The sequence below is a fragment of the Cydia strobilella genome, chromosome Z (genome assembly GCF_947568885.1).
Source record: "Cydia strobilella chromosome Z, ilCydStro3.1, whole genome shotgun sequence".
Lineage (NCBI taxonomy): Eukaryota > Metazoa > Arthropoda > Insecta > Lepidoptera > Tortricidae > Cydia > Cydia strobilella.
In genome coordinates, this window is record NC_086068.1 from 11,616,346 (window position 1) to 11,640,696 (window position 24,351).

General features: G+C 37.2%; 1 protein-coding gene across 1 annotated transcript; it reads right to left on the reverse strand.

Annotated features, from left to right (window-relative positions):
- Window positions 1-1,640: 1,640 nt before the first annotated feature.
- On the reverse strand, window positions 1,641-24,088 carry LOC134753825 (putative fatty acyl-CoA reductase CG5065). Its single transcript, XM_063689768.1, has 8 exons — window positions 23,990-24,088; window positions 9,102-9,302; window positions 8,308-8,616; window positions 7,491-7,686; window positions 6,693-6,891; window positions 5,470-5,709; window positions 2,392-2,649; window positions 1,641-1,842 (listed from the first exon to the last, which is right to left on the reverse strand). The coding sequence occupies exons 2-8, from the start codon at window positions 9,297-9,299 to the stop codon at window positions 1,686-1,688; spliced, it is 1,557 nt and encodes a 518-aa protein (XP_063545838.1). The 5' UTR covers window positions 9,300-9,302; window positions 23,990-24,088; the 3' UTR covers window positions 1,641-1,685.
- Between the last annotated feature and the right edge of the window lie 263 nt (window positions 24,089-24,351).

The following is a 24,351-nucleotide window of genomic DNA, read 5'->3' on the forward strand; positions in this document are numbered from 1 at the left end:
TAAACATGATGGTTGTCTGAGGGTGACCATGGTTTGCTGTTTTATGAATTTATATTAACTTTTATACCACACCACCATCCTAACTATCCAAAATCACCAAAATCTTAAGGTCAGCACCTCACTATCCCGTGGTCTTGTCTATCCTACCCCTAGAGAGCAATTACGAAATCGGAGGCGCGGAGGGAGAGCAGCCCTCGCCCGCTGTGCCGGACCGCGGGAACGAGCGAAGCGAGCGGTTGAGGCTGGTCGCTGCAAGCCGAAGCTACGGAGTCGAGTGTAGTGACTGTGCTTCGTCACGCGAGGGCGGAAGGTCTGCTCTTCCGCAACGCCGGAGCCACCCAGATCCAAAAGCCTCTACTCCCCCGTCCCACGCGCCCCTAATAAGTCCGATGAACTCCAGATTTGATGGAGATCCCAGCGTTTTTCATAGTTTTCCACGCGGCAAATTGCACTTTTTACAATTTGCCTTCGGCAATTTTACAAACGTGAAATCGGCGGATTCTTACAATTTGCCTGTGACATGTAGATAACGTTCACCGAATGGAATAGGTGCCCACCTTCTTAAAATGTTGATACCGTAAAATGTGCCTTCTTCGTACACCGGTTTAATATATAGCCGGTCAAACCACTTTGTCAGTAGAAAAAGGCGCGAAATTCAAATTTTCTATGGGACGATAACACTTTCGCCTACATTTTTTAAATTTGCCGCCATTATATACTTACGGAAATGGCTTGACAGATTATATATGCCGATATTAAGTAGACCGAGGTAACAAATCAGTGTTGTTATTGACAAAAAAATTGCCTACCAACGCACACTACGCACATACACCACGTTTTATTTTTCGAATTCATATTCAATCATTTATTTGCATAAAAAACATAGAAATGCATGCAAATACAATAAAAAACAGAGATCACAACAATACAGATATCAGAAATAATAATACCCACATAGCTGTCAAACAAAAAAAACCGGACAAGTGCGAGTCGGACTCGCCCACTGAGGAGTCCGTAGCTATTAGTATTTGTTGTTATAGCGGCAACAGAAATACATCATCTGTGAGAATTTCAACTGTCCAACTATCACGGTTAATGAGATACAGCCTGGTGACAGACAGACGGACAGTGGAGTCTTAGTAATAGGGTCCCGTTTTTACCCTTTGGGTACAGAACCCTAAAAAAAAACAATAATTCGAAGTCACATTCTGATAACTTGCATACCTATAATGCGCTGATTTTAAACAAGCGTGAATACGAGTATGTATATTGGATAAACGTAATAATTTATTTACTATCTCTACAGCTGACTGTAGTAATGAGGCTTAAAAATGTAGGTGGAAGCATTATTCTAAGTCCACCTTGAAAACAGAATGTTTCCCTGTAAACATAATCGAATGCCAGTGTCGTTTCCGAGAATCTTATCAACATAAATTCTCCTACGAGTACAGTAAGCTGCAGAGATAACTGACCGCCCTGCAAACAGCGTTCTATGCAAGGAGTCAGTAAACTGTGCAGCCTACTGTACAGGACGTAATCCGCAGGCTAAATTTTATTTTTTTAACAGTTTTGTAGTGTCAGTTTTTCTCGAACCTTATCATTATCATTTACGCCAATGCCATTCGATTTTCTCCCCAAAACAAAACTCGTAGCATTTAACATTGTTAATGAGCTTTAGTTGTAGATTAATCCGACTTGACTAATGGGCCAAGGAAAGGTAAGTATTTCACCACCGGCTCGCCCAACGAGAACACGTAGCGGACTGGCTCGAACCAGGCGGCGAAGAACGACAAGACGAAACACCAGAACACTATCTTTAATATGATGTCCAACACGAACAAGCTGCAAAAAAATCATATGTTATTCGACTGTCAACCACAAGTAAGTGCGGGGACGAAAACAAAGTTTTCACTTTTAAACTGGTATCATATTTTGGATCTATTAGGTACCTACGTTTGTGCTTTACAAATTGTGTTTTTTTTTTTATATATTTTATGAATTCCAAGTTGGATGCAATTATTTTTTAAACGGAGGCTCTAGTTCTGAGGCCTGAGTAACATGTTACAGACAAAACCGGCCAAGTGCGAGTCGGACTCGCCCACCGAGGGTTCAATACTTTATAATTTTGTTGTTATAGAGGCAACAGAAATACATCATCTGTGAAAATTTCAACTGTCTAGCTATCACGGTTCATGAGATACAGCCTGGTGACAGACAGACGGACAGACAGACAGACGGACAGCGGAGTCTTAGTAATAGATGTAAAACGCTGCGTAAATTGTAAACTATCTAAAAGTAATGTAGGTTAGTATTTTTTTCTTACTTTCGTACCTTCCTACTGCAATATTAAATGGGAAATTAGATTTTAACTAGTTGTAGACGATTACTCACAAGTTATGGTACATTCTGTTGTACTTGACTTTCGCAAAGTCCTCTTTCATGCAGAATTGGCGTCCACCTTCCACTGCTTTAATCATGTAGTCTTCCCTGTCTAAATCATCTACGTAAGTTAAGTATAACTCATTATCTTCGTCGGACAATTTTGTATGAATGGCGTCATAGTTAGGGCAGGGGAAGAACCACTCTCGTGTGGTGAAGTATTGCAGCACTTCCAGCCCTTGGGATATTCTATCTTGTAACCTTGTCATGCTGTAAACAAAGTACATATTTACAGTAACAAGATCAGTTCGTTTATTCAAAATAGACTTTAACCGCATGATAACCTGTCGCTTATTAAATTTTGGTCCAAGTAATAATTACAACTTCTAAGGATGACTCACGTTAGACCGGGCCGTGTCCGGGCCGGAGCTTCCGGCGCTTCGTTTTCTATGGAAAGCACCACGTGATCACCTGTCATGTCCGGTCTAACGTAAGTCATCCTCTAAGCGTCTGGTAACAATACTTTGCTGTAGTCAATCATGAAAATCATGAACCAACCTGGCTCTTAGGCGTATAACCGAAATAATCGCATTAAACTACAGAAATTAAGAATAATAAAAACAAGTAATAATTAAAGCATTTTGATCAGGATATAAATTTGTACAGTTCAGATACCTTTACCTACGTCACTTGCATCTACTTATTTTGAACGTAGGTCACTTAATAGTATTTTATACAATCGTGATATAATAGAGAGCTTTTCAGTCGAGTACCGTGTTTAAGCAACGAAGCTTGACGAGATTGGAACCTGCTCCTTGCAAATTCAATTTTAAGACAGTTTTTTTCTCGATTTTGGCCACCGTAGCCTATGGAGACTAACAAGCAACGCTAAGCGGTTTTCGTAGGGTATGGATGTTGCTATATGAAGGGTGTCACATGCGCGTTTCTGACTTATTAAGCAATTGTTTCTACTACAACATAAAATAAAATGTTTTTGTTGGCCAACCACTCACAAAGGAGATGCGACGCAGCAGCGTGTTTAAGTAGGCTAATTTGCATTGAATCAAGTCTCCTTAAACAAGAAATATTTTATCGAAATGTATGAAATTCTGTTTTCAAAATTTTTATAATTGACTAAACCGTATCGATAAAATAAAACTATAAAACTATGGAAACGGATTTCATGAGTAACTATCGCGGTAACCGAAGACAATATTACGTATCGATAAAATTCTTATGCTTGAGTCGGAAGTGCCATAGACTATCCAACGTTAAAATGAGTAAGGTTGTAGTATTGTATATGAAGTTGTAATACACAGATTATACTCGTCGAGTAGAAAAACATATATTGAAATGCCACCAAACACATTTTCATGTAAAATGTTGCCAAGACGAAACCATAAGGCTCGCACTATCAGAAAGTTATCAGAGATCTTGTAGAGGTTATAACTATACAAGCCCTAACTTCACAAACTCTGCACCTCAGTTAAATTATGTGACTTGGCCGTTTCGCCGTCAAATGGACGTAAGGTGAAAAACTGATCCCACCAAAAACATTTTCATGTAAAATGTTGCCAAGACGAAACAATAAAGGCTCGCACTGTCAAAAAGTTATCAGATGTCTTGTAGAGCCAAGCTTCTAACACTACAATACAAGCCCTAACTTTACAAACTCTGCAGCTTAGTCAAAATATGTGGCTTGGCCGTTTCGCTACCGTCACATGGACGTAAGGTGAAAAATGTATTCACTATTCATTATTTTTTATTATACAATAGTTCTTGTAGTAACGAAACGGCCAAGCCACATAATTTGACTAAGGTGTAGAGTTTGTAAAGTTAGGGCTTGTAGAGTTAGAAGCTTGGCTTTATAAGAGATCTGATAACTTTTTAACAGTGCGAGCCTTGTGGTTTCGTCTTGGCAACATTTTACATGATAATGTTTTTGGTGGGATTTCACTTCTTTTTGTAAGTTGCTTACGACAATCTTCCGTCCCCTAATTTAAAGGGTTGGCGGTAATTTACTATTAAAAATCCTGAAATACGTATCTGGAGGCATCTTTTACACAATCTGCTTTTTACTGATTCCTCATACAAACTTCAACCCCCTTTTCTCCCTAACGCTTTTTCCACCCCCTTACGGGGTGATTTTGGGGTTGAAAACTATTATATATGTTTCCCTATAACAAAAACTATCTACATACCAAATTTCAACTAAATCGGTTCAGCGGTTATGAATTCCCCATACAAAATTCCACCCCCATTTTCACCCCCTTAGGGGCTAAAAATTTAGTTTTTTTTTTGTTGTTTGTGTACTAAGACTATCTTACATACTAAATTTCAGCTTCCTAGGATTTCAGGAAGTACCCTAAAGGTTTTGATGATCATCAGTGAGTGAGTGACGAAATCGGGGTTTTTTAGATATTAATAAAATCTAAAGTATAAGAGCTATGTAACTGTTTATTTGGTATAATCCAAACCCAAGTTATGAGGGTTCAAAAAAACGACGAAGCGCTTCGAGAAAAGGTAGGTGCCCGTGCGCTTCGCTTTGTTGTCGACCGACAAGGACTTTTATAGAGGAAACGTCAAAAAGGTATCCTTACACAATTTACATTTGCATCTCAGCTCACACATTTATATATTACTTTTCAAAATTTTCATTTCTCATGCTCTGAAAGAGGGTTATTGTTGTTCTAAAAAATATGCAGAAAATGATACGTTTCAGTACGTTTTTTTTTAATTTTTTTTTACGATAAGCAATTAAAATTTGGGTTTAAATGGATTTATTGTACAATTTCAATTCTGATATTGAACACCCCTTTCCATTAATAACGATACTTTTACCTAAATGGTTAATTGAAAGTACCCTCAAGAAATTTAATGCTATAAAAAAATATACGTAGTCATGTTTAAAAAAAAACATGTATTTTTCTTTCCTCGTATTCGAAATGAAAAGTAGTGTTAAACTCGGGTGAAAGGCATCATTTCAGCCTTGGACTATTGGCGCTCTCACTGCGGTCGAGCGCCAAAGTACCTCGGCAGAAATGAGTGCCTTTCATCCCTTGGTTAACAAGCTACTAAATATATACTTACAATCGTTTCTGTCCAGTGATTAAAAGAAGAAAATCAATGAGATACGCCGGGCCCAAATGGAAGAGAATGCGTTTTGTTTCGTGTAGAAAGTAATTAGTCGTAATGTCCCCGTTGGGGTACCACAACGGCCAAGCCAAGGGGTATTTTCGGGCATACTTCTTCCCTATATCTAGTACTTCTCCCCATGTGGTTGGTTTTAGGTGTCCTCCATTCAAGTTGTAAATGGGTATGTGTTCGGATCTGAAATAATTTAAAGCATAAGTAGTACAGTAGAATATACCCAAGTCTAAATTAGGTACCTAGAAAATTTTAGTCTAAGCTGCTTTATCCCCAACAAACTAAGGATGGGAATGGGATTAGTCAGATTGAAAAAGCTATTGAATTGAATTGACAAGAAAGGAATTTAAAATAGCAACTACCTGGGAGACCGAGCTTTGCTGGGAAAACATATAATGACTCAAAAATGCGCGTTTTCCCAGAGATAAGACCTAGCTAGATCGATTTTTCGCCCCCGAAAACCTAAATCGTTAGAGCCGTTTCCGAGATCACCGAAATATATAAATACTTATTGCATTAAGCATTGCTCGTTTAAAGGTATAGGATTATTAAACGAGACCCATCAACCAATGGTTGAATTAAAATGTGCTAAGTAAGTACTTTATCGAACAGAAAAAGAAAACCTCTAACTGCGTGAGATGTCTTAGTTTGGACTTCGTGGTTTGAAATCGTACTTTACAGTCGCCATCAGATATATTGAAGCGGCCAAGGTGCTCACAAATATCTGAACACGCCTCTATTTATTCTCAAGACGCTAGAGTGCATCATCTTCCTCGCGTTGTCCCGGCATTTTGCCACAGCTCATGGGAGCCTGGGGTCCGCTTGGCAACTAATCCCAAGAATTGGCGTAGGCACTAGTTTTTACGAAAACAACTGCCATCTGACCTTCGAACCCAGAGGGTAAACCAGGCCCTATTGGGATTATTCCTCACGATGTTTTCCTTCACCGAAAAGCGACTGGCAAATATCAAATGATATTTCGTACAAATGATAGTTCCGAAAAACTCATTGGTACGAGCCGGGGTTTGAACCCGCGACCTCCGGATTGCAAGTCGCACGCTCTTACCGCTAGGGTACCAGCCCTTGTTTTAAGGCGCTAGAGTGCGAATTGAGATATTTTTGAGCACCTTGGCGGAGCATCTGATGGCGACTGTACCCACACTTACTTTGTTTTTTTCGTCACTTCAACCATTACGAGAGTGATGAGGCCGTTGATGGCCAAATCGACGGGGATGACCTGCGCGTTCAAGCTGCCGTCGCACAGCATAGTTCTGATGACGCCCTTACCGGCGCCCAGCATCACGCCCACCGGCCCGTTGAGACTGTCCACCCAGCCAGGAATGGGATCCTTGAGTGACGGGCACACTGAAAGAGACATATTTATGAACAATAAATAAATAAATAAATGAAAATAAATAAAAAATTTATAAAAAATTTAAAAGAAAAACAAAATAAAAACCATAAAATAAGTAAAAACTGTAATAATTTAATTTCAATTCTTTTTAAAAAAAAGGGAACCGCCTTCAAAAAACCAACCCACTGAAAAGCACAAAATAATTTTTATATACCCCACCCCCTATCCTTGTCCAGTCCCTATCCCGTCGTAAAGCAAATTTCTGCCAAAAAGTAATTAACACCTAATAATAAGCAAATTAATTACCATCCGGGTAATGGCTTAGTTTTCGAAGAAGGTGCCAATCCAACAGAAAGACATGTTTAGTTCTTGCACTACTAACTACTTCTCGTATTTCTTTTTCTATTTGGCAGCAAAGAAAGTTTTTGTTGGTTTGGCACCGCCTTCAAAAACTAAGTCATTACCCGGATGGTAATTAATTTGCTTATTATTAGGTATTAATTACTTTTTGGCAGAAATTTGCATTAAAAAAATAAATAAAATATATAATATTCTTATATTGTGTTTGCTTTGCTTTTGAAAGTTTTATGAATAAGGAGGTTATACTTACCAATCGTGGGTCTAGCAATGACGCAAGGTAATTCAGGGTACGCATTCATGACCAAACTCTCGGCGAGTCGTTTGGTGTAGGTGTATGTGTTCGGATGATGGTTTAGCAGGGACGGCGTTAGCAGAGCTAGTTGCTTCTCGTCTAAGAAATCGCACAGGCGCATGATGTCGTGGGGATCCGCGGTTGGAGAATGGAACTGAAATTGAACTTTAGTATGGATCGGGATCTCAACGCACTATAAATAACTCAACATTTTCAAAGACTCGCAGTCAGCGACGTAGGCGCTTATCGTTTATTTGTAAAATATATAGTACTATGCGTGGCGCATAAACGACCTGATGGTATTTCAATTCATAAGGCCATTTTAAACTAAAGGGGCTTAACCCCGAACTCATCTTCTGTTAATATTTCTTTGTTTAAGTACATGAGTAAAAGTCCACCTCATACCTACTAAATTAGTATGTGAGCGTCAACGTGTAGTTACCGTGAGAAGTCTTATGTGGGCCATCTAATCAATACCTAAGTGATGTGGGCACAATAAGTTACCTTATCTAAACGTTATATATCTTAGTTCTAATTCTAACGCTTTCTAAATTATCTTCATGTCTCGTAGTCTTTATTCGCGTTTGGTGGGCTCTCGACAATTGTGACGTTTTCAAGCAAACGGTACCACATTGTCGCCTACCATAAGGACGAAATTTGCTTGTATCTTTATACGAATAACCTGACAATGTGGTACCTTTTGCTTGAAAACGAAACAATTTGTCTGACATTTTAATAGTAACGACGACGATAGTAACAAATTCTGGAATCATACCTTTTCTTCCAATACTCTATAGTCAGGATAGCAAAAAGCTGTCGATAAGTGCACAAACATATCCAGATTCTTAAACTTCCTGGCAACATTCAGGGCGCGCATGGTTCCCGCCGTGTTCATGGCCACACTGTCCTTTAGCGGCGACTCCAGCCTCAAGGTCGCGGCGAAATGGAACACCACCGACACCTCTTCGGACATGATATCCAAATTCTTGCTGGAGACACCTAAGTCCTCGTAGAGGACATCTCCTTGGATTGGTACAATTTTCTTAAAACCACTCTTTTTCTCATTTTTTATTCTATCGAAAACCTGTAAAATTTAGGTAAATATGATTCCACGCAAAAACATTTTCATGCAAAATGTTGCCAAGACGAAACCATAGGGCTCGCACTGTCAAAAAGTTATCAGATATCTTGTAGAGCCAAGCTTCTAACTCTACAAGCCTAACTTCACAAACTCTACACATGCCTTCTGACATTAAGTTCCCCTTTTGTACAACTTTTACTGTGCAATAAAGTTTAAAAATAAATAATTATCACCTCACGTGTGTTATGTAAGTATAAGGTATATGGTATGTATCTTGCCCGCGCGAGACCAGGCACTGGAGCTTTGTGGACGATTGCCCCTATACTATGTAATATGTAAGCGTCTTGAACGAATCTAAAATGATATTTATATAAGTACTATAAGGGCTTAACGAGGCAAAAAATCGATAAATCTTGGGAAAGTTTGTTCTGGCGAGATTCTACAATCACACTAACGAGTCAAAAAAAAGTCAATATTAAGTAAGTTACCGGGGACCGTTGCATGTCCTCCCAGCGCTGTCTGATAGATTTTCCCCTTTTCGACCTGATTAATACGTATACATTTCCGATGTCGGGGATTGTGTACAGCAGCTTTTCAATGAGCACCTTGCCCATGAAGCCAGAGCCGCCGGTCACCAGGACGTTCCTGCCCTTGTAGAATTCCCTAACTGAAGGTTTGGACTCCATTTTCTGTAAAAAAGATATATGTAATATTATAGGTATTTATCCATAATTTTGATTAGTAGTTAATCAATCACTGGGACATTAAGCCCCTTAAGATTAAAGAGGACCTCTTTCTTCCTCTCAAGGCAAAGCCGTGAAAAGTAAAGTAGATTTAAGTAGTACTATTTTATGTGGGACCGTTGATAAAGTAGCTCACCCCAGGATCAGGCGATTTGTAAAAAAGTGCAATTTAAAAAAAAAACCTTGTTTCTATTGATAAAAACGGAAGAAGCAATTCCTTATCATTTGTCATTAAAACTTTCAAATCGTCAATGTATTCATTACATAAGTTATATGGTTATAGGTATAAACAACAGACAGCGGCAATATTCTTGGGCAGACATTTAACCCTGAACTTCGCTGCCAAATAATAAACTCTAACCGCGTTCGTCACGTAGTGCTCAGATGATTTTTATGTAAATATGGGGTCAACAGGTGTAATTACTGTCGTGGTTTTGTCAGCCTTCGGCAGTTAACCTTGGCTGCAGCGCTAAAATACTTTATTCCTAAAAGTTAGGAACCTCTTACAAATATCTCATAAATTTTGTTTATTGGCGCGAATTATAATGTCAAGTTTAAGCTTCCAATGTAGCCCACAAGGTGGCTGACCCTAGAATGCATAAGAAAACGTACGTGAACTATAGAGGGGAACATTTGCTTTGGCGTGAAGTGTCAATGTACAGTTTATATTTCCGACTCAGGCCACAAGATGGCAGACCATCCGTACCATCACGCAATCCTTAAAAATATATATTTTCCTTATTAATTATAATTATAGATAGATAGATAGAATACTCTTTATTGGCACACCTCAGTAAAAGATACAGCTTACAGAAACAATTATGAACTTTTACAAGAATTATGTACTTTTTTTTAAATACTTTATTTACATACAAGATATATATACAGTGGTACTACGTAAACGAAATTAATAAAATTAAATGTAAAATTTTATGAATAAATAATTGAATTGAATTGAATAACTAGCTTAAATCTGAAATAGGCCCTTGAGGCATTGTACCAAGGATGCTGGCGGATTTTCCTCGCTGTATCGCAATGCTGATACGTTGTGCGAGGAAGCTGCCAGCTCTTCGGCACTAGTTACGTCAACCAGACGCTTCGCGATTTCTGCAAATAACTTGTGCGCGCTGGGACCCCATGGACCTAAAGTTTCAACTCCAAATTATGTACTTGGGTTTGATCAGTTATTATTATTTATATGTACTTATTTACTTACCCATCACGAAACAACATTGTTCCGGACATTTGGGAGGCGTGGGCGGAACTAGTAGGTTGGCATTGTTGGCAAATCAGGTTATAGGTTACTATTTCCGTTTATGTCATCTCACATATGGGTAAATACTAAATATGGTATTTCTAGAAGACTTCTAGACAAAAAACCGACTCACTATACTGCGGTCAACATGTAGAGGCCCTGTTGAGATGTAAGGTCTACACAGAGCGGATTCTGCACTTGCCTGTGTCATGGGACGCAAACAGAGGCACTAAGAATACATATACATCTGATATGTAGACGCACCTAGGGCGTAAGGACTATTAAGAGCTGATGGAATCTAAAATGAACGAGGCGATGGGATAAAAAACCGGACAAGTGCGAGTCGGACTCGCCCACCGAGGGTTCCGAACTTTTTAATATTTGTTGTTATAGCGGCAACAGAAATACATCATCTGTGAATTTCAAATCCACGCTCGCGGTTAAAATACAACTTTGCACCCTATATAACAAATAACTATTCTCGTGCCGTTGCTATCAATTTTCGTATTTCCGTTTGTTTGACTTGTTCCAAATTCCAAATATTGGCAGATTTGTTGTAACTTTTTTATAAATGCATGATAAACTGAAAATAATGGGGGTTAAGTTAATAAAAAGTTAAACTGTTTTATCGTAAAACGCTGTTCACTCCGATACTCGATTTACGCTCAAGAACCACGGAAACGGGTCACTATTGTATCAGTTATGGTATGCGCAAGCGCAAGATGAGCACCAGTTCACAAGATAAAACCAACTTTGTACGTAGGTATAACTACAGAAATCTTAGTCATCGTACTTAAGCAAACAAGAACTTGAACAAACATCACCGAATTTAAGTAATGACCGATCGCCAGCCAGAAGCGACAATATTTTCTCGCAAAAAATAAATGTGAATGAAATACATAAAAGGGACTAAAAAATTCGCTATTCCGTGACAGTTCAAATCGTTGACAGCGAGTCAAATGTTTTAATAAGTAAAAAACGAAATTTATTTTAGAATTCATTAAGAAAGATTTTAAGTTAAATATTTTTTTTATGCCATCCTTCCGGAAAGCGTCAACTTTCGGCCCGCTGCGCTAAACAAAGTTGCCGCTTTCAATGTTAACTCATTACGCAAAGGTAGTTCTGCTCCTTTGAGTAGAGAGTTAGACCAAGCTTAAATAGTTGGTAGCGCCGAGACTAGCACCGCCTGGGCTATCATAATCGCTGCCAAATTAGCTTGGTTGAAGTCTAGCTATTTTGGGGCAAAGACTAGTTTAAATAGAATAGAAATAATGTAGGCTATTATTACATAATACTTAACTCGTAATGGGGGCTCTCTAATGGGAGCCTTTGCCTTAATACATGAGGAGGATTATTTCCGTTAATTTCGGATTCGGAAAGATTCCATAAACTGGTGAAAGCGATCCAATCATTCATTATTACTACAAAGGTCAGTTTTAAATACTTATACCTTGAAATCTCTGCATCGCTCCACATTGCGTCATCTCCAACGACTAAGGTCACCAAGACCCCGCCTTTTGCCTTAGCAGGACAGTGTTAAGTTAACGTCAACTCAAAAAAATAAAACGCTTTGGACAGCGGTCTATTATCGGGAAATTTATAACTTTAAACCCTACGCTTACATACCTACCTATATGTAGGTAATATGTTTGTGTAATATCAAAGATAGATATAACTCCGTAATAGATGGATACAGTCTAAGGAAAAAACGTGCCTCGAAAATCACGAAAATTTGATTCTCGATCAGAGGGCGCCACTAGTTTTGGCCTACACTCGTATAGAGGGCGTTGACGGTTTCGTTTGTTATTTATAATTTTAACGCATATCAGTGAAAGAACATGGGTCAAAATCATAAAAATAATTAATGCAAATAAAAAAAATCATTTATCCATATTTAAATACATTTTATCGTATTTTTATAAATATTTATTTTTAGTTTTAAAGTGTGTCGACAGATGGCAGTGACTTTACTGGGGTTACAAAATTTACTATGACAGTACCGCTCTAGTATAAGTTACTCTATGGTAATATGTATATGTAGGTAGGTACAGTAGAAAATATGTATTGTTTTTCATCTTATCTTATCTTATATATATAATAAAGCGGAAGAGGGTCGAAAGTCTGTAGATGGAAGATATTCGAAAAAAAATTGGCTGGGGATACTTAGAATCGATAACAGAACACGTTCCAACAGTTTTTAGAATTTTTGTCTGTTTGTCTGTTTATGTTTGTCTGTTTATTTGACCGCGCATCAAATGAAAACGGCTGAACGGATTTTGATGCAAACTTTACTAATCTGTCGAAAAAAACCACGGCCAGGTTATAGGCTATAAAAAATTTAGAAATTTTATCCCTAAGGGGTTAAAAAAGGTTGTATGGGGTTCAAGATTTATTTTAAGCTAGCAATTTGAAACTTCGTAAAAAGATATATTATTGAAATACGAGAAAACTAATTTCAGCGTTTTTGAAAATTCATCCCCTAAGGAGGTGAAAAAGAGGTTGAAAGTTTGTATGGATATAAAAATGTTTTTCGAGTGCGTTACTTGAAACTTTGTATATGGGCATATTATTATAATACAGGAAAAGTGATTTCAGCGTTATCAAGAATACGTCCCCTAACGGGGTTAAAAGAGGGTTGAAAGTTTGAATCCATTACAAATGCTTTGAAACTTCTTAGAAAGGTATAATAGACGATTACAAAAAAAAGTAATTTCGACGTTTTTGGAAATTTAACGCCTCAGGGGGTTGAAAAGGGTATGACAGTTTGTCTTGTGGTGCAAATTTTATTTTAAGCTAGGAATTTGAAACTTTGCAAAAAGGTATTATATTAAAAAGCAAGAAAATAACTTTCAGCGTTTTTAAAAATTCATCCCCCAAGGTGATGAAAAAGGGGTTAAAAACTTTATCTTGATAACTATATCATTTAAGCTACTAGGCCAAGTTAGGTATCGTTTTTGTATAAATCGGGTATGCCGAATTCATTTCTGATATCAAAATGACACCATTCCGGAGTGAAAACACAAAAAATATGAAAAAATAATACTTTTTTAATTCCTCTTCACGCTTAAACCGCTGAACCAATTTAGCTTAATTTTGGTATATAGATAGTTTGAGTTCTAGGGAAGTGCATAGGATAGTTTTTATCTCAAACATCATCCCTTAAGGGTGTGAAAAGGGAGGTGGAAATTCATGTGGGATTCAATAACCGCTGAACCGATTTAAATAAAATTTGGTATAGAGTCCCGTAGAAGAACATAGGGTAGCTTTTATCCAAAAAAAAATACCTTAAAACTGAAAAGGAAGGTGTAATATTGTAGGGGTAATCAATAACCGCCTGAACTGATTTACATGAAATCTACGTATACGTCTTTTGATTTAGTTGAAAATGATACTAAACGACTTAGAACCTAATCTTAAACATCCCCATCCCCCTACATCAGGTAGCTCCACTTCTTAAATACATCTTAGGAACACCAAGATTAATTCTGCCAAATACCTAATCGTAATTATATCGCATCCATATTCATACGTATCGCATCCTTTAAGCACTTGAGACGAAAGTGGAGGACCCACGCGAAATCACCTTTTCATACAACTGTTAGTCCTCATTTTCCTCTCTTGATATTAACATCATTCAAAATATTTTGACACAATTAGTTGTGTATCAACCACAGCTATGTCCCGTGTACGTTTGTGTTTTTGGAATTTTTAATTACTTATTATAAAAGTTAGAAGCATTAAAAAGTTTGTCTGAAATCAGTTTTTCGCTCCTAATTTTTACAATAATCAAAAAATCTAAAAAAGTCAAACGTAGAAAAAAAACGTAAAACGTACCGTTTAGCTATGGTAAATAAATATACATCAAATTATGTACCTAAACATATTTTCATAATATAGAGGAAAATGGAGACTGCGTTTGTATGGAGAAGCGGCCGTGCCCTTTCCTCTTAATAATGGCCACGAAGGTGGCTACTTAAAAAAAAAAAACATTATTCTATGTCAAAATATTTAAATCAGTACGGTTTTTACTCACTATTATTGTAGTACTGACCTAAAGACATCGTACGCAAAACATATGTAGGCGCAGATCCTGACGGAGTGTGGCGCCGGAGAAGCCGTGTTCATCCCGCGATTCCCGCGCATCCCCCTCATCCCGAGCAACTTCCTGTTCCGCTTCAAGCGCCTACAGGTTCCCGTGAGCGTCTGCTTCGCCATGACCATCAACAAGTCGTAGGGGCAGACGCTGCGCGTCGCCGGCGTCATGCTTAGACTGATTTGACTGGAGGACCAATTTGGATGATATTTGCCATGGACATGATTTGGATAGGTACAGTCAAGGACGTAAAAATACCAAAATGGTACTGTATCGTTCGATATACACCTACTACTCTATGTCGTATAAAACACGTAAAAAAATTTAATAAGGGCAAAAAAATATATTTTGGAGTGTAGTTTTATTTAGTGGCACCTAATTGTAAAATATTTATCTGGACTACAGTCCTCTAGCGTATCCATCTGTCAACTTCACTTCAAGTTCCGCCTCCAGGGGAGAGGGAGATAAATTAGGGGTGAATTAGCCGCTTACTGACACAGACCGAATTCCACGCAGGCGAAGCCGCGGGCACAGCTAGTTATAAATAAAATAAATAAATAAATATTTGGGGACCATCTTACACAGATCCATCTAGCCCCAAACTAAGCATAAGCAAAGCTTGTAAATAATATGGATACTAGGCGACGATACATATTTAGATAAATACATACGTTTATATACATAGAAAACACCCATGGACTACCCAAGCAAACTTTTAAAAAGGATTCTATTAAAAATCAAGAAAACTAATTTCAGCGTTTTTAGGGTTCCGTACCCAAAGGGTAAAAACGGGACCCTATTACTAAGGCTCCGCTGTCCGTCTGTCTGTCAATGAGTGTGTCTGTCACCAGGCTGTATCTCATGAACCTTGACAGCTAGACAGTTGAAATTTTCACAGATGATGTATTTCTGTTGCCGCTATAACAACAAATACTAAAAAGTACGGAACCCTCGGTGCGCGAGTCCGACTCGCACTTGGCTGGTTTTTAAAAATACATCGCCTAAGCTAAGGTGATGAAAAAGGTTAGGTGGTAAAAAGTTATTTTTTCGCGTTTAAAAAAAAACATCACCTTAAAGGGTTAAAAAGGGGTTGAAAGTTTGAATCCATTACAAATCCTTTAAAACTTCTTAGATAGGCATAATAATATAAGATTACAAAACAATTTATTTCAACGTTCTTGATAACTCAACCCTTAAAGGGGGTTAAATAGGGGATAGAAGTTGAGACTTGGTAAAAGGTCATTATATTAAAACAGCCGAAAACTTTTATTACCGTTTTTGAAAATTCATTACCTAACTTGGTGAAAAAAGGGTTGAAAGTTTGCATCGGGGACGAAATTTTTGTAAATAGTGAACTTGAAATGTCGTATAAAGACACAATAATATTAAGCAAGTAAAGTGATTTCAGCGTTTTTAGAAATTAATTCCCTAAGGGAGTTAAATGGGTTAAAAGTATATGAGAACAATTTTTTTCCGGTTAGAGGCTTGAAACTTCGTAGGTTGTGATAGGTTGTGACAGACAAATATCATGCGTTGTATAACAAATGATTTACCGTCCCTCTACTACTATCTTTTGCTGCATAATATTCTATGCTCATGTAGAATATACATATAACCACCAACATACAAATCCAGCACGCGCACGAAGTCGCGCGCAACAGCTAGTAAAACTATATGGATCGACAACCTTCAGTAGGAAGAATGTCAGGGCCTTGGGGGCGCGGGCGGCCTTACTTAACGATACAAGTATTGCGACAATATGGAAATTATAACCATTTAAAAAAAAAGGTAATATACAGTAGTTTACCGCTAACTTAGGTCGCTACTGGAAAATGGGAAGTGTTACTATACTAACCTACATACCTACTTAGATTTTAAAATAAAATTATTGCTCGGGCTACTTTTTTTCTATAAGTGCCTATTGGCTGCTACAAAAGTAAGTGTGGGTTACTGTAATGTAACACTAACGATTTATACACACATTGCATACCGCACTCGTCGTATGTGTGTATACGAGTAGTTTCACAGTAGCATCCGAATTATTTAAAAGAGTATGAGGATAGAGTAACTTATACTAGAGCGGTACTGTCATAGTAAATTTTGTAACCCCAGTAAATTCACTGCCATCTGTCGACACACTTTAAAACTAAAAATAAATATTTTTAAAAATACAATAAAATGTATTTAGATATGTATAATTTTTTTATTGTATTTGCATTAATTATTTTTATAATTTTGACCCATGTTCTTTCACTGATATGCGTTAAAATTGTTAAATAACAAACGAAACCGTCAACGCCATCTATACGACAGTTGGCCAAAGCTAGTAGCGCCCTCTGAACGAGAATCAAATTTTCGTGATTTTCGAGGCACATTTTTTCCTTAGACTGTATCCATCTATTACGGAGTTATATCTGTCTTTGGTATGAGTAAGTAATAATGTTGTAAGTGATAGTGATTTGTTAATTGTATCCATTTATTTTTCCCAAATGTATAAATCTTGTATATGTACACTTAACATTAATTTGATATTAGTCATGTAAGTGCATGTAAGCCTGACCTGTAGTTAATATTATCAATAAAGTATATATAGGTATGAGTATGAGTATCACGTCATGTAATAGAGAGGTGCAAACTTAATAACGTTTGGACGATAACATTTTTGAAGGAACAAAACCTTACCTTGAGTTTACCAAATTAATCTACATACTTAATTATTTTAACGAATTCTATCTTTTCAAATGATTATTACGAGTATCATTATCATTTGATATTTACCAGTCGCTTTTCGGTGAGGGAAAACATCGTGAGGAAACCGGACTAATCCCAATAAGGCCTAGTTTCCCCTCTGGGTTGGAAGGTCAGATGGCAGTCGCTTTCGTAAAAACTAGTGCCCACCTCAACTCCTGGGATTAGTTGCCAAGCGGACCCCAGGCTCCCATGAGCCGTGGCAAAATGCCGGGACAAGGCGAGGAAGATGATGAAATGATTATTACGAGTAACCTACCTTAAATAGGTACTGCGCTACTACCACTAATACCTATGTTCTTTCTTGGTTTCATGATTGGCATTTGTAAACAAACAAAACCACGTGACACAGGCTCCACCGCGCCAAGCCTTTCCTGCCAGTATTGTTCCTGGTCAAGGATCCTCGTTACGGATATACGGATCGAAATATGCGCGAAACGTGAGCGTAATTATGTGAATATTAGCGACCTACCGTTAGTATGTTTGGCTGAATCTAGTGTTTTGAATATTTGATCGAGTCGTGTGGTATTCGATACTTACTATTTGTAAGTATTGAACTAGATTGAACAATAAAGTTGTGTAATTTATTTACTAAAACCGTAATCGAAGTTTAAAGACCCATGTACAAAAACAATCATCTGAAGTAAACCGGTCCAGTTACTTTTTGGGAACTTGAGCAATGACCATTAATCCGGGGTCGAGCCAACTGACGTTCACCTGCAGTGAACATAATATTAAGTAGTATTCAAATTAGGCATCCACCTATGCGTTTTATATGCAAGACAACTTGTAGCACTTAAAAGTCTAAGTTATGTTTAGAAGTTAAAGTCATTCCTCAATTCAATGTTTTATTGACAAGTAAAAGAGCCCCTAAAACCAAATATCTCTTGTCATTTTTAGCAACATGTTGAGTCCTAACTTAAATTTATATCTTAAATAGTTCTTGAGACATGGTCATTTCTGTCTTCGACTATATTCACAATGTGACAATTATTAATAACGTACGGTAGATAGAGCCTTCGTTAAGTATTCAGGCAGTCACTCGAAACAAACATTTCCTTCAACATTTTGTGCATCCTACGAAAGCAAAATGCATACGTGTGTGTATTGCGTAAGGCAGCTTCTGTGTAAGTTCAACTTTGCGCTACGCAGCGCCTCCCATTAGCTCGATTCCCTTTACACCCTCAGATCAGGTTGAGACCGCTCAACCGATCTGCGCTGGAGCGAAATCTCATTAGGAGTATTCCAGCGTAGCAAAACCGTCTCGTGTGATGCGGAAGGGACCTGGATTTTCCCCAGGCTACCATCCCCCCACACAGTCCTACCGCTCTAATTGCCCTAGTGCAATAGAGTCCAAGTCAGGTTCAAAAAAAAAAACTGCTTCTGGTGCGAGGCGACTACTCGGCAGGCGGCGTAAAATACTCGATCTGTCTGGCCCTGATACTGTGGCAGTGAGTAGGTCGCGGACAGTCTCATACCAAAGAGAATAGATATTATAGAGGGTTACTGTCATAGTAAATTTCTTAGTCACTGTAAATTTACTGCCATCTATCGACACAGCATTGAAACTAAAAATTAAAATGTATAAAAACATCAAAAACTGTATATATGTAAAAAATATATAAATGATTTTTTTTTTTTTTTTTTAGGGTTCCGTACCCAAAGGGTAAAAACGGGACCCTACCACTAAGACTCCGCTGTCCGTCTGTCTGTCTGTCACCACGCTGTATCTCATGAGCCGTGATAGCTAGACAATTAAAATTTTCACAGATTATGTATTTCTGTTGCCGCTATAACAACATATACTAAAAAGTACGGAACCCTTGGTGCACGAGTCCGACTCGCACTTGGCCGGTTTTTTTTAGAACGCCATATGATTTTGACCCATGTTCTTTCACTGATATGTGTCAAAATTGTTAAATATCAAACGGTGTCGTCAGCGCCATCTAGCCGAGCATAGGCTAAAGGTGTGGCGCCATCTTATCCGAGAATGACTTTTTCTTGATTTCCGACGTACTTTTTTCCTTAGACTTTATTCGGCTCATATAGTTACATATGTCTTTGCTCATACGAAAAGTAATACAGATTTCGTAACACACCGCAAAAACAAAAATGTGGACTCACTTTTAGCAACATAAATTTCATAATTATACCAATGATACCGATACCGATTTAACTGCATAACATGTTGTAAACAAACTCGACTGAGAAATCGTCGCTGCCTTGAATCAACGTTTAATGCTTGCTATTTATATTGAATAATTATTATTTTATTGATAATGTATTGTAAATGTCATTGGAAGTATATTTGGATTATTAAATTTAGAAATTAATCAAATCTATGTTATGTTAAGTTTTGTAAAGTATTTTTAAGTATTTAGTTATTAAGATTTTCTTGCTATACCCTATTCAGGGTCCATGCTGTTACAATTAAAATGATTATAACACCTATATGTACCATGGATTGCAGTCAATAAATGAAATGAAACTTGAATTGATCTCTGAATTCGTGATGAGTCATCACTGATGACTATTTATATACCAGCGGCCAATTATGATGTATGCTTGTCCAAATTTATAATTAAAAGTTGAATGACACAACAACATGTACCTCTATGTACCTATTCTCTAATTTCAAAGAATATCAAGTGTGCAGTAGGTTTCCAATTCCAGTAGTTATCAATAAGTTTACAAATTAATAATTAAACGAGTTACTTTCATTTAATTTGTCTTATGTCCCGTGAGCCAAGCTGAATAACAACACTATGTTTTAGTAGGTACTATATTGTAGATTGTTAACTAATGGATGAGAAATGGAAAGGAAAAACCCGTTCTAGAAATTCCCACTAAAGATCTGAAATGAGCTTTTACCCGAGGTTTTTGAAATTCAAATTTTTATTTCGAGGAGGAGAGTAACAAGGATTAATTTTTGTTTATAATATAATAGTTTGACGTAGAGTCAGACCAAGCTAAATTGGCAGCGATTTAGATAGCCCAGCCAGACGGTAAACGTCATAATGTCATAGAAGTTTGACGTTTAAAATAATACAATGCACCACCTGGGCTACCAAAATCGCCGCCAACGTGCCAACTTATCTTGGTCTGACTAAGTGCGGAAGGTCTGCTGAGGGCGAGGTCTACAGCTCACAGAGCCACTAGTTCAACTTAAAGCAGAAACTACTTGTTTTTACAGTTTCTTGTTTCATAATTTTTGTGTATAGTGTTTAAGTATAGCAGTATAATAGTTAAAAACAAAACAAAATCGCATAGCATTAAAACTTTCGCTTTGCACTAATTGTTGTTATGGTGGAAAGTCCAAGAAATGTTTCTTTCTTAAGAGCAAAAAAAAAGAAGAAATATTGAATTCCGTCTATACTATAGACAAGACTTATTTGATGACAATGAAGATTGATAATACATGGTGAAAGTGACATAAATATGATATGGTATACCTGATAAACGCGATCATATATTGCTTCTTCAGATATTTAAATCCATTTTTCGAATGTCAGATATGCTAATTTTTATATTGCGTTTTTGACAGTCAAAAAGTTTGGACTCCAATGGGCTGTGTACTAGCATAGAGTAACTTATACTAGAGCGGTACTGTTATAGTAAATTTTGTAACCCCAGTAAATTCACTGCCATCTGTCGACACACTTTAAAACTAAAAATAAATATTTTTAAAAATACGATAAAATGTATTTAGATATGTATATTTATTTTATTTTATTTGCATTAATTATTTTTATGATTTTGACCCATGTTTTTTCACTGATATGCGTTAAAATTGTTTAATAACAAACGAAACCGTCAACGCCATCTATACGACAGTTGGCCAAAGCTAGTAGCACCCTCTGAACGAGAATCAAATTTTCGTGATTACCGAGGCACGTTTTTTCCTTAGACTGTATCCATCTATTACTGCTAACTTCAATTAATGTCCATTGTAATGAGTAAGGGCCGGTACAGACGGACAGCAACTTGACTGTAATTTGTATGGGAACTGCACGCCGACGTTGCAGTTGGCGTGCAGTCGCCGTGCAGGTGTAGGGCATATTCAAAAGGAAAGGCCTCGAGGAAGAATTGATAGACAGGTAAAGGAACATCAGTCACAGTCAGCAATAAGAGGTTGTATAAATAATTAAAAAAAAAAAAAACAGACTTCAATGGGGGTTGCCCTTGCAAGTTCACTTATTGTTGATGGTGCACTCTTAGATTCCAGACAATGAAATGAAAAAGACAGCATCTTTTGCCTAATTATGTAGAAAAGGAGGTAAAACAACCCACTTTTCTAGTAGCATTTCGTTTCTGTAAGGGTCACAGTTCTAACCTAATCTAACCCAATGTTCTGATAGCATTTCGTTTCTGTAAGGGTCACAGTTCTAACCTAACCTAACCCACTTTTCTGATAGCAGTTCGGTTCTGTGAGGATCGCAGTTCAAAAAGAAGTTCAGGTCCAAGTTTGGGTCTGGGTCTATAATGAAGAGAATAAATCGCCAAACGTGAACTATGTGTCGTTGAAGAGTTCCATTCTGATTATCATCAGCAGCTCCACTTCATCAAATGTCAATTTTTAAATGGAAATGCTGGATTTGTTGATGAAAATACAAAAATCACTATATGTATGCCCTTCACATTTGAGGAGTTCCCTCGTTTCCTCATGGATCCCATCATCAGAACTCGAGCTTGATAAAAATGTGTCTTGAAAACCTAATTTGCTTAACAAACATAACGAAGAGGACAAATCACCAAACATGAAATATGCGTCATTGAAGAGTTCCGTTTTGATCATCATCAGCAGTCCCACTTCATCAAATGTCACTTTTTTAATGTAAATGCTTGATTTGTTGATGAAAATACTAAAATCACTTTATGTATGCCTTTAACATTTGAGAAGTTCCCTCGATTCCTCATGGATCCCATTATCAAAACTGCGTTTTGACAAAAACGGGACCAATCTGTATTTATATACTTACAATCAAAAAAAGAATTTTCAAAATCGGGCCCGAAAAGACGAAGTTATGGAGTAACAAACATAAAAAAAACAACCGAATTGAGAACCTCCTCCTTTTGAAATCTTGAAGTCGGTTAAAAAGAATGGTGACTGATAAGAAGAATAAACTAACATATTATTACTTTAGTACTTTATAGGTAATTAAATTAATGGTTTCTATAGAAATAATTCGTCTCGAAAATCAGTTAGAAGTCAATAGCCTTCATCTTGGGACTATGTACGGAAATTTCCGCGTTATCATTGTTTTCAGGTGTATGTTTTTTAATTGTTAAATTCCATACAGTCGATTATTTTTCGAGTTACATAACTTGTTGTTGTTACGAAAAACAATTTGGGTGCCTAATCTCTATTTCGCGTTGCTAGAGAAAGTTAATTGGGCCGTTTCGGCGGGCATAGTACAGTCACATCAGCGGATACCCATTCCAAAAGTTACGCATGCGGATGGCCCAAATGATCTCTTAGCTGTCATTTGTTTTGTTTTGATAATGCGGGTAGTAAATTAGAGTCGTTACAGCAAATAGTCAGTCAGCACAATGGTAGTGTATGAAACAACGAGTCAAAGCAGGTATGTCACCCTCGATTATAATTCCAGAGATATAGAGTCAGACCAAGCTAACTCGGCAGCGATTTTGATAGCACAGACTGTGCAAGTGTTATTTAAACGTTAAACTTCCATGAAATAATGCCGTTTAAGATAGCACTTGCACAGTCTGTGCTATCAAAACGTTGCCGAGTTAGCTTGGCAGACCAAGCTTAATATAAACCTTTGAACACAAACCGTCGAGATACATAGAGACAGAAATGAGACAGAATCTCGACAGTTTGTGTTCAATGGTATCTGCAACAGTTTAATTGTTATATATAGAGGCATATCTCTTTTTGTTAAGCTATAAGAAAAAAGTAGATACTTTTGACGTTTAGTCTGATACGTTAATTTTGATCCTGCCTGTGCCTATGTATCTAAAATTGTAAAAGTAGAGGCAAATCTAAGCGTTTTTTGGTTGGCCTTCAAGCCGTATTTTGCATTTTTAGCTTATGTTTTTGTTTATTGTTTTAATAAATGGTACCTATAAAAATGAGGTACTTACAATCATAATAGTATCACTTTGTTAACTTTATTTCGTTTCTTCTCATGCGAGAATGACACTAGTCCTACAGCTAGTTATTATAAGAACCTACCTTATGTGATGTTGTTATAATAGTGACTATTATCATTGTTTAGATACCTATATACAATATGCATTAGTGAATGTATAAATAGTAATTTATCCCTTTATAGTTAGAATACTTTTAAAATAATGAGAGGGGGCAATGATATTGAATATTCTTACTTATACGTAACTCTGAACAATTAATAACATAATTTGGAAAAAATAATCTGTACTTGCATTTCGAAAACTCGATGAAAAAGTGAATCATTGATACATATCATAATTATAGCTAGCGAATATGAAAGTGAAACCATCAAGTTTTCGGCATTATTGGGGCAGAGCATCGTTGCATAAGTAAAAAAAACTCACCGTTACTTTTCGTGCGGTAAAGTATAGCGGTCACGAGAACCTTCATGCAGCCTTCTCTCGCGCGCTGTCAAAACGGACTGACGCAGGCGCAGACTCCGCTATATTTAATATCGCTTCCAAAACAACTTTTAAATTGTGACTGTTGCGCTTTTTACGCCGCCGTTTTTATTAATTTTGAACTCTAATACACACCTTTAGACACAAAGGGGTGTTATGAGTTTAATTTGTCTATCGTCCAGCTTACCTAGGTTACCTATGTCTAACTGGACCAGTTTGTTTCGTCGTCTTGAATTTGACAAGCTTAAATTTATTAATTTTATAGTTGCTGCTTGTCTCGTATCATTTCCGATAGTTACAATTTC